The following is a 12,038-nucleotide window of genomic DNA, read 5'->3' as shown; positions in this document are numbered from 1 at the left end:
AAATGTATGATTACAATCAATACCCCCAAGCTCATACTAATATTATTCCCAGCTTTGTTTTCTTGCACGGTTGACTTTGTATCCATTTTTCAGGAATGAAAATGGCATTCCTTAAATTCCAATATGGTTGGTGATCTCTTAACTGTTCTCAAAATTGTTATCTTTTCCTGTTTAGGAGAAAAAGATGAAGTAAACTTTGATCAGTACAGGTAACTTTGTTTTATATAACTTTCTATAAATTTATATAAATTTCTGCTAGTGCGGAGCTTAAAATATTGGCCATGTTGAATAGATATCTATAATTTTTGCCATGTTACTAAATAATTTCAAGCTATTTCTGGTGAGTTTATGCTTTGCTTGCCAGTCGAACATAATATTTTCAGTAGGTAACATAAGGCTAAAAATGACTTGATATCAGTGGGCAAGCAATTAATGTATTCGTATAATATTCTGCTATCCACTATTTTAAAGTTGGTTTATCATTCCCATTACAAAAACACAGAAGAATATCATAGAGATATGTTAAGTCTTTGTCCATAAATACCTCTAAACACAATTTCTAGCCTATCATAACCAAATGTGTGTTTTTAGCATAAGCGTGGTGCAGATTGATCAGGAAATTTATATTTTATACACACACACTTTTGTCAGTATGCTATCTGTTACAGAAGCTACACATTCTTAGTTCAGGTCCAAAGCTGAAGCCTCCAATCAGACCTCATTCTGCTCCATTACTACTCAAATGTACATTGCAGAGAGATAGAAACAGATAGAAATTTTGAGTAAACCTACCCAGAATTCTAGAGTCTTAGGGCTCAATTTTGGCCACCATTCTGCGCTGTTCTTTTGGCGTATGCAGCTTTTTTTTTTGGAGCAGACAATAATCTGCAAGTTTGGCCAAAGTTTCTGCGCCATTCTAAAGTAGGTACGTCTGATTTTTTTTTAGTTCCCAAATTTTTTTACATCACTGGGGGCGGAACCTACCATGTGTGCCACTCCTGGACATTTAAACGAGTTTGGCCAAGTACGATTTTTTTCTAAAACGGCGCACTGCACACTTGTGAAAAACCTTCCCTACACTTAACGAAATTGGCGCAGAGAAGAGAAAATCAGCGGAGAGAAGACCCCATTGTTCAGTGGAGCTGAAGTCAGGACAGTAGGTGGGGAGGTGGGTCATTTCGGCCTGGGATAGGTGCGGGCCGGCCTGCTGCCATCTGAGGCTGAAAGGACCCCGCACAGGCCCGCTGCCTTCCCAGGCCGAAAGGACCCTGCACTGGCCCGCTGCCATCCTGGACCGATAGGACCCCACACAGGCCTGCTGCCTTCCCAGGCCAAAAGGACCCCGTACCAGCCTGCTGCCGTCCTAGACCAAAAGGATCCTTTTGGCCCAGGATGGCAGTGGCTTCAGTTTCCAGCCCAGCCGAAGCCCTTTTTCAGTTTCCAACCTCAGCCCTTCTGAGCGTTCCTCGTTACCCTAGCAACATCAGTTTTTAGCACCAAATTCAAAGTTAATTCCGGCGAAACTTGGATTTTTTTTGGTGCATTTGGGCCACTAAAAAATTGTACGTACCTCTTCAACTGCGCCAACGATCACCCATGTGGAAAATTGAGCCCTTGGAGAGGAAGAAGAGAAGGCTAAAAATCTTAGAAAACTTTAGAAAATATTAGAGGAAGAAGACTCTTGATTGCCAGGCTTTAAACACTTCCTGCCTCCCCTCTTCATCTTTTGCGATCTTGATCCCCAATTTAATTGGTACCCTTTAACACATATTTATTCTTAAATATTATGTGCGTAATGCTGCTCCAGTGTGCCTGGTGTTAAATAAAAGGAGAACACTAAGTAAATTTGAATGGTTGACACCCATTTTTCAGAAACACAAATTTCAGGTTTACAATGCGTTCAATGTGTGATGCAGGTTATTTCCTCCCCCTTACAGCAGTATGCTATTTGCGTTGTTGTGAAGGAAAGATTGATGCAGGAACATCTGTAATATGTGCACCAATGGGATTTAGTAAAACTTTGGTGTTAGAATCGATTTTTTGGTATTGCATTCGCAACACTGCCAACATTTTATATAACTGGCCAGTTTTCCAAACTAAATGTGTATGAATAAACTCCTTTTCTTACGAGCATAAAATCACGAAACTGCATCTGAGATCTTGTTTTAATATTGAGCAACATATATGACGTTGGTGTCAGGGGACACATTCATATACTTACCAAAGCTATTTACAGTTTCAAAGTCATACCTTTCAACTGCCGAACTTTACGTGGAATGTCCAATTTGGTGGATGAATTTCGATCCTGTCCGGTCAACCGGCTTCTAGGGAACCATTCTCAAATTTTTTAATGTGCTTGAAGTTTGAAACTGTGGATCGTAAGATTTTCTTTTACAACTAACAGGATTTGGGGATAAAGCAGGTCTGGAATGCTTAATTTGCTTTTATTCACTTCTCAATTAGGAAGGCAAAGAGGAACTATGAAATTTAATGATCGAGGTACATAAAATAAAATAACAAAATATTTTACAGGCATATTAATTTAAAAAAAGGAAGGTCAGGATGTGATTAGGACCACTAAGGGATGGACAAGATAACATCGCAGGCAGCGAAAGATATGGCAGAAATATTAAATAATTACTTTGCTTCAGTATTTACCAGGGAGATAGAACAGGTGGAACAAATATTGGTATAAAGCTGAAAATATTCAGTAATTTGAATATTCATGGCCTACACACAGTGAAATGAACTGTCCCTGACTTTTGGCGCCTATGTCCTATTTACAGGTAGAGAGGTATGATAATATACTATCTCATTGAACATTTTTTTTGCACCATTATGTCCATGATAGTAACAATGATTATACAGCCAGGTTCTTTTATTTAGTATCATTACAGCATGAATCCTACTTTCTTCTTCACCAAATTTGTATTATTTATTCTAACAAGTTAGCTTGAGTTCTACAGAATGAGGGTCATTTATTGTGAGTGTATTACTAGGAAAAACTAGATTGAAATGAGCAAATCTGTTTTCATTGTATCCCTTTAGAAAAATAATTAAATATTTAATCTATCTCGTTGATAAACATCCTGCACCTACAAGTGTAAGTTTGGGACTATTTCATTTCTCTAAATAAGCATCATCATTCCGGAATACTTGTTTTCCACTATCTCTCCATCCCATAGAGTTGCATGCATCCTTTGTGCATAAAGCATAGAACTATCAAACTGGGACAAGGCAATGGCTAAAGACAGGTATCAGCAAGTATGTAAAGTATTCTATTTTGGAGGTGCTTTCTCTCCATTCATTATTCATCCATGGGTTAAATTTGCATCCAGACCTTAAGTGGAAAACCAGTATCTTAGAAATCCATGATGCTACCAAGAAGATGACATTCATCATCACTTCCACGACTGTTCCCCTTTTGAGTTTGTATTTTGAGATGCTAAGCTTTTCTTTGTCTTTGCTGCTTAAACACCAGGCAATATCAGCGTCGGAAATGGCCCAAAACGAAGAGACCAAACACCAAGTCCCTGTGAGTTGTGTGAGAAATGTTCCAATAGATTTGTCTACAACTCTGCTGCTACAGCAAATTGCTTGCTAACTGTTTTCTTGCATGCAAAGCCTGAGCTCAGCATGCACTGCTGTTACTCTTTCTCTATTTTATATCCAATTAATAAATCATTTATAGATTTGGTGTGCTGTAAAGTGTGGAGAGATTATTCAAAGAAACAGTTACTCACACATGACTTAGATTTATCTATTAAATAAAAGTCTTGCATTTGCCTTAGCATCTGTCAAACTTCGAAGTGCCACAGTTAAAAGCGTCACACTTTCATCTGATTTGCTCAAATATCTGATTCATGAAACAACAGCAAATTCACAACTGAATAGATAGGAAACCTAACAATCCATGAAGAAGGAAATATGAAAACCACCAATCAAGAATCAATAGGCAGTAAACAGCTACCAAAAAAGAGCTAGCAAGGAAAAGAATGGAAATCAATGGAACTACTCAAAACAGTTTCGAGCTACCAGCCAACTGATTGTACAGAGGTAAAGCAATACAGGCCCTGAAATCCCGTGGCTCTTTTAGCATTCTCCTGCTCGCGTCCACCAGGAAAGCCTGAAGCTAGGCTGCGATGAGTCCTGGCCTTGTGCTGTCAAGAGGGTGAGAGGGGTGGGGGACAGGTTTCAGGAGGAACGAGAGATGTGTAGGAGCACTGGGGTGTGGTCCTAGAATTTCAGAGTTAGGAGGGTACATCTTGGGTGACAAATATTGGAGAGGAGGATCTAAGGACCAATGGACATTGGGAAGAGGGATCTTGGTGGTCTGGGATCATTGGAAGGAAGTAGGGTCTGGCATTATTGGAGGAGTGCGGGCTGATAGTGTTGGGGAGAGAGGGTATAAACCTTTAAGCTTATCCTGTAGTCTTCATGAATTAAAGATTCACCATGGTCATTTTCTTGTAGAAAAATGATAAAGGGATTAGAAAGAATGTTTATTTTTCATTTTCTAAGAACACTTTCATTTATTAGTTATAAAAATATTGGAGATGGGGCGAAAAAAGGCTGTTTTTGACTGGACGACCTGGTTGGAGACAGAAGGTCATGTGGTGAAACCTCCTGGAATACGTCCAACCTGAGTTGGCAGCCCTAATATGGTCTGCTGCAATTGGTGAGAAAGTCAAGAGTGAGAGTCAATCACAGCAAAGAAATGATCCAATCGGGTGTGATCGAATAAATTTGTTGATTAAATCTGTCTCGTTTAGAATCATTTTGTCCATGATCAAGTATTACTGAAAGTGTTACAAAAAGTATTACACTAAAGCAGGGGTCGATTATTATATGGGCCTAGGGGGCCCCAGCCATATACAGGGCCCAGTAAACCAGAACAGAAAAACTGCATAAAACTGCTGGACCAGTTCCTTTTAAGCCTTGTATATTGTGATACAGTTTATTTTATTGTTATTGCAGTGTTGTAACCATTCTAAGGGCCAAACTTTACATCCACTTCACCATATGTTGGTGTTTTAATGGATCGCGGGGGCGGGGGGGGACTGGTTAGAGCCCCTGAAATTTCTTAAGGCCCAGGATCCCAAGAATTTGTAACCCGGCTGCTGGTTTGCACTGAAGTGTAACAGGAAGTGGGGGACAGCATGCAAGACTTTTAATGTATTGGACATTGTTTTCAAAACAAAATTACAATGACTTACATTGTATTGTTGTATGTGTGGTCACTGTTTCACTTTATGATTCCAAAATCCTAACCACTGTCTTTTACTTTTCTTTTCACCAGCACTGATTTCTCAGTGAGGGAGAACTCAAAACATTCTTTGTTTCTCTTCTGCTGGATTAGCCTGCTAAAGCACTGCATGCATTTATAAAGTTTGTGAGTTTGTTTTTTATTTGAAATGCTATTGATGTAGCAACCTTTACTAACCATCTATCATATTGTACATTTAATACCTCTCCATTGTTACCGTTGCCCGGGTTTTTTTTATTTTTAAGATATTGTAGCAAATCTTGAGGGGGGGGTGGGGGAGCGGTGGGCACGTTAGGGGGAAGATTGATCCCACCTCATGTCAGATTTTTGGCCGAAAAGTACAAGCGCGATCTCTGCCAAATTGGCAGCCGGAGACTTCCGAGTGCCCGGGGCTCCCGCCTAAAACAGGTGAGAGGATCTTCAATATTCTAATCAGGGGCCTAAACACTGTTTTAGGACCCCAATGCCAAATTTGGCAAAAACCGGACCCAGTTTCTCCGGGTCTACAGTGGCCTAATCAAGGGTCCTAAAAAGGAATCGCTGGAGACTGCTGAAAAACAAGTAAGTTTTCATATTTTTACATGCATATCACTCTGGGTAAGGCCTTATTGTGTTGGATCTTGCACTGGATTTCTTTTTCTGGGTTCTTCAATATTGTGGTAAATTTTGAGACCTTCCATTTGGCAAAAACAGGACGGTAGCACCCTGAAGATGGTGGTGAATGGTTTTACTACCCTGTTCCCACCATTGCTGTGGCTATCACTGAGCATCTAGAGTGCATGCCTCAGTCAGGTGATAGCCCTATTCAAAATACAAATTGGTATCCTGTGACATACATAGGACCCCATTTGCCATTTTAGGAGAGTACTGCACTGCACATACTCTGCCCAGTATCAGCCCACGGTCTAGCCGAAGAGGAGCCGCCAAGTAAGTTTAATTTTGTGGGGCCAGGAGGAGCAGGGTTACTCTCACAATTGTATAGCATAACAATGCTCACTATCGAGGCTCACACACCAGGATTGCCGGAACCTGTAGAACTATACCCAGAGCACGAGTTTTGGGGCCAACTTTCATCTTTAGGTCCAAGTTAGTTCTGAATGGTTTAGAATTGGTGCTAATCCAACTCCAGGCAAAAGCTCAGATGGGCCTAGAGAAGAAACTAGTGTTGGAAGAGGAAATCTTATGCAAGTGAAAGCAAAAGGGAGTCTCACAATGGGCAAACAAAAATTCAGCAAGCTGTTGGTGAGCCCTTAAAAGGCATCTCCACCTTTTGGCTTTGCCAATGCAACTTGCTGACAGCATTTAAATGAGGCTTAAAGTCGAATTTCCCTTGGACCTCAGGCCAGCAATGACTGGCACACTGAACAGTCACTCTGCCAACTTTGTGCCCGTTTTGGCCGCAAGACAAATTGTAATGCCAGAACATTAGAAATGGACTATCAAAAATCATAAGAGGAACTAAGGGGCAATCTTGGGATTCCTGTCTTCACTTTTTTATGTCGTATTGTTTCTTTGCTTGTTCATCATTTCTATATTTAAAATAGAATTGTTCATTTATATCCCTCGGGGTAAGGCAAGTCAGTGAAATCATTCTGTCCCAACAGAAATCATCTTTCCTTCATTAGTAAACAAGAGCACCTTCTTTGGTCATACTTTGTGGTATATTTTGTCTCAAGGTGCCATCAGCACAAATTCCAAACTTAAAGTGGAAAACAATTGTTGAGGTTGATTCGTAAATAAAACCATCATGTTTTAAAATCCATTTGTTATGATTTTGAACCTGCTTCATGTTTTATTTCAGAGGACAACTTTGGGAAGGATGGGAAGGCTAGACTCTTGGAAAATGCTGACTTCGTCGGCAACACCAACTGGAAACTTTGTACAGACAGGGTGAAAACCTGTATAATTATCGACTGAATTTCAATTTTAGCCTTGAAGACTGGATAAATTATGGGGCTGATGTAGATAGAATGTTTGCACTGTTGGGGAATTGTAATAGATACAGTAAACTATTAAGGATCACTTATGTAAATGAGGGTGGAGAGCCTCTTCCACTGGTTACTAGACTATCTACTGTAACTCAAAGCATTGCCTCACTTGTTCACAAGCCATCATTTTGGAATGCAGCACTCTTGAAATACAGGAACTGACTGATTCTACAGTAGCAGAGGAGGGAGGTGCATTTTTTGGTGGAGCACCAGAATTACAGGACATTTCTGTTACCAATGCAAGTTTTAATTTGTTGCTAATGAACTCATGCAAGATTCAACCACTGACGATGAGTTTTTTAAAAAATGAGGTTAAGGAAAATTCAGAAGACTGGAGCAGAAATCAAAATCAATGCAAGAAAAGTTAATGTAAAAGAATATAATAGGATGGGATGAACTAACCGCTAAAGACCTTCTAGAATATGGCGTTGTTTGAAATGAAAGAGAACTGAATGCTTTAATAGAGGAAAATGATTTTACCAATTACCAGCCCAATTCTGAGGATTCTGCTTTGTTTCAAGGCTTGCATATCCGTCCAGCTTTTGCTACCATTATTTCTAGACAGCTTTGAGATGCACATGATTGAGCTTCTGTATAATACGTAGAATTATATCTTGTAAATATTTACTACTTTTATGTCCATCAATGAAGTTTATTCAAGTGGTTTAGAATTTAAGTCATTACAAACTGGAATGCCCAGCGACATGAAACAAGGTCAGAAAAACAGCCACCATTGAAATTTCACCATTTGATTCACCTAATTGTTATTAAATTTTTAAAATCTTGTTTCATGCTGATTTGTTGTTCAGTTTCATAAATTCACCTGGCATAGGTTGGTTGAAGACTGACTTTAATCTCACTGATGAAATCAAGATCTGGAAATATTTCTTTAAAATTATGTCTTCTTTTAAATATAAATAAATTAATTAATTAATCATTTACTGTGAAATAAAACAGACATAAAATAATTTCATTTGTGTTTGTGGAATGCAGATTAATCCAATCTGAGATTAATATTGGGTCAGTAAGAGATTCTGAATCAGTCTGGGTATGATATGCCAGGTAGTCAGTAACTGGGCATATATGCCTAACACAAAATATTGTCTAAAGATGGATAAAGTTAAATATGTTCTAGCAGACTAGAACAAGTGAAAAGATATTTTTTAAAAACGCTCTAAATTGAAGCACAAACAAAACTGTTTGATGTGACATGTTTTACAACTTGATCACTTCTTCAAACTAAAATGTTAAAATGCTTGATTCATTTCAAAGAAAGTTTTCTGATGTATACAAGGAGAATTATTAATCCAGTTAGTTGTTCATTCCAGATTGTAAAGAGTTACTTTTTTACTATGTATCTTGTTAATAGCCATGCACTAATTGTAACGTTGTTTGAGATATAAAAACATCATCTGTCATTCAAGTAGCCACTACTGGGACACATTATAAATAAATGGTTTTGAATCTTGCGAGTAAGTTAAATAATCCCTGCTGCGAGCTGAAAGACAACCTTTGAAGGAGCAAGGGTCAATGATAGAACTACAATATTGTAGCTCTCCAACCCACAGTGCCTTTGTGTGCTGGTCCCTGTGGGAGCAGGATTTGTTGAATTTACCCTACAATATAGTGTAAACATTTATCTTTAAACATTTCTTATGGACGTAAAATTATTTTTGAGAAACATTATTGCATAAAACCCAGTTGTGCAAACAAATTGACATTATTACAAGTGTTTGTCTGGCTTAGCTAGTGTATTAATGATCTATTAATTCTTACAAATATTTCAAACAAGAATGAAATATTTGGTTTTGTAACTATAACTTTCTCACAGTAGTGTTGAAACAGTCTGTCACCTTAGCACTGATGAAATCAAACTTTACTACAGACATCAGTTACAAGACTGAAACCTTTTTTTAAAATGTTTATTAAAATTTTACTGTGATGTGTTCAATAAATATTTGTCTATAGCCGTTATCAATATAAGTCTAAAACCTCACTGTTCTGTTTACAGTATTCCAGTACTTTCTGTTTGTTGAAACTGTGGAATCAAACAGTGTTTAGCACAATTAGGATTAAGGATTAATGTCAGCATCAATTTGAACAACAAAAATATTTGTTATTATTTCCTTCCCCGTTCCTTATTTCTTGTTGTTCCTCTTTAATATTAGCCTCTGAATGCTAAACAGTTGTCTGCATTCTGTGTATCTTATATATCATGTACTCTTTGTAAAATGATTTTCTGTACATTTGCAATGCTAAATATCCTAAAGTAGATTTAGAGAAAATGTAGAGAACTGCAGAATACTTCTCAATTCGTAGAATTCTTGAGCTTTAAAAAAAAATTAATTGTGTTACTTTTTAACTGATGCAGAAAGAAATATTTCTGCAGTACGTAAAAAGTTAAAGATTTAAATATTGCCGATCTGCAATACGTAAAAGGTTAAAGATTGAAATATTGCCCATTGAACTCAAAGTGACAAAACCCCATGTTGAGTTACAAAGTGAAGGAAATGCTTGTCTCAGCGACATACTGTAGCTTAACTCTGGCACATGTATCTGTGGTGCTATTTTTTACTTATTTTAGTGGTTCTGGACAACACCCGAATGATTTGAATGCTTCAACCCTTATGAGGATTTCAGGAAAATGTTAGTAAACTAAGCACTGCAAAATAAAACAAATGCAAAGATGTCATGTCAAAATCTGTGCATACAGAATGGACATCATTTACTGAGTTCTTCTTATGGAAACTAAAATTATTTTCCAAGAAATACATTTTATGATGCTAGATGTAAAGAATAAACGATGACCAATGACTCAAATGAAAATCATTGCCTGCTTAGTTATTTGTCTGATTTCTGTTACATGCTTTATTAAGTAATTGAAATATTTTTTGAAATTTGATGATGTGCAGTAGGTAAGAAAAACTTGCATTTAAGATAGTGCCTTATCATGTCTCAAAGCATTTTAAATCCATAAAATTACTTTTGAAACTATGCTGTCCTGTACATTATGGGGTAGAGTTCCCGCTACCCAAAATTCTCCTAATCAGCACAAAAGATCAAAGAACTTCAAGCGCAAGTTAGATCCAGTGTAAATTGAGTTTCTGCGATCTTTTGCGCTAGTTTAAAAAACATTGTGCTGGAAGCCAGCCTGACCCACAAAGCTGGCCACAATGCAGATCGGAATTTATCACTATCGCGAGTTTCCACAATTAAAAAAAAATTCATTCATGGGATGTGGGTGCGCTGCAAAGGCCAGCACATATTGTCCATCCCTAATTGCCCTTGAGAAGATGGTGGTGAGCTGCTGCCTTGAACTGCTGCAGTCCATGTGGTGAAGGTAATCCCACAGTTCTGTAAGATAAGGAGTTCCAGGATTTTGACTCAACAATGATGAAGGATCGGCGATACATTTCCAAGTCTAGATGGTGTGTGACTTACTTGGAGGTGGTGGTGTTCCCATGTGCATATGCTGCCTATGGTGGTAGAGATTGTGGTGTTGGGAGGCGCTGTCAAAAAATACTTGGCAAGCTGCTACAGTGCATCTTGTAGATGGTATACAGACATGCTGCGCTGGTGGTGGAGGGATTGAATGTTTAATGTGGTGGAGGGGTTGCCAATCAAGCGGGTTTCATTGTCCTGAATGGTGTCGAGCTTCTTCAGTGTTGTTGGAGATGCACTCATCCAGGCAAGTAGAGAGTATTCTATTACATTCCTGACGTGCCTTACAGATTTGGGGAATCAGGTGGTGAGTCACTCATTGCCAAGTACCCAGCCTCTGAACTGCTCTTGCAGCTACAGTATTTATATGGCTGGTCCAGTTAAGTTTCTGGTCAATGGTGTCCCCCAGGATGTTGATGGTGGGGGATTCAATGATGGGAATGCCATTGAATGTCAAAGGGAGGTAGTTAGACTCTCACTTGTTGGAGATAGTCATTGCCTGGCACTTGTGTGGCACAATTGTTACTTGCCACTTCTCAGCCCAAGTCTGAATGTCGTTCAGGCTTGAATGTCATCACGGACTTCATTTTCTGAGGAGTTATGAATAGAACTTAACACTGTGCAATCATCAGTGAACAACCTCACTTCTGACTTTATGATGGAGAGAGGGTCATTGATAAAGCAGCTGACGATGATTGGGCCTGTTTGAGGCCCTTCGAGGAGGCTCTTAAAATTAAGCTGGATTTTTTTTTAGGTGCAAGGGCACTAATAGGCACATTTTAAAAGCTTTTAAACATATATTTTTTAACTTACTCAGAAACTATTGTACAACAATGAAATGAATAAATGGTTCTGTATAGTTTTTTAAAGTCATTTTCAGTTATTTAAAGTTTGGTTAGTCACAGGTGGTAAACTAGACACTGATTAAAAATGTTTCATTTTCAGCTGCATATAACACTGCACCAGGTTACCACTCTTACATATATCAAGGACTATTGATTAATGCGAATAAAAAAAATTACATTCTAAAATGCTGCCCACTGTGCTGTTTCATGGAAGTTTTTGTGCCTGGATCGTTGATTGTGCCCAAAGTGGAAACACCACCTCTATTGATCTATATATTAAATATCTTCAAAATAACAAAAAGAACATGCATGTATAAATCACAAAGCTATGCTATACACACGTTATATAGATAAATAGCAACTCATTGTGTACAGCAAGATCACACAAAAACTAATAGCTGCAATATTTTCTTTCCTGGGAAAGGAAGAAAGAGGGATGCAGAGAATGATAGAGAAAGAAGATATATAGAAGTGAAGACAGACACCAGGAAAGTACAA

General features: G+C 38.2%; 1 protein-coding gene across 3 annotated transcripts in view; it reads left to right on the top strand.

Annotated features, from left to right (window-relative positions):
* Positions 1–7,267, top strand: part of LOC139277536 (extracellular sulfatase Sulf-2-like) — a 383,019-nt gene extending 375,752 nt beyond the window's left edge. For all 3 annotated transcript variants that reach the window (XM_070896109.1, XM_070896110.1, XM_070896111.1), the window contains 3 exons: positions 176–209; positions 3,482–3,535; positions 7,068–7,267. In XM_070896109.1, coding sequence (XP_070752210.1) covers positions 176–209; positions 3,482–3,535; positions 7,068–7,098 — 119 coding nt within the window. In that variant the 3' untranslated portion in view covers positions 7,099–7,267. The remainder of the gene's footprint in view (positions 1–175; positions 210–3,481; positions 3,536–7,067) is intronic.
* Positions 7,268–12,038: the final 4,771 nt, after the last annotated feature.

The sequence above is a fragment of the Pristiophorus japonicus genome, chromosome 12 (assembly GCF_044704955.1).
Source record: "Pristiophorus japonicus isolate sPriJap1 chromosome 12, sPriJap1.hap1, whole genome shotgun sequence".
Classification (NCBI taxonomy): Eukaryota; Metazoa; Chordata; class Chondrichthyes; family Pristiophoridae; genus Pristiophorus; species Pristiophorus japonicus.
The sequence above is the reverse complement of the archived record's forward strand: the minus strand, read 5'-3'. Positions and strand labels throughout refer to the sequence as shown.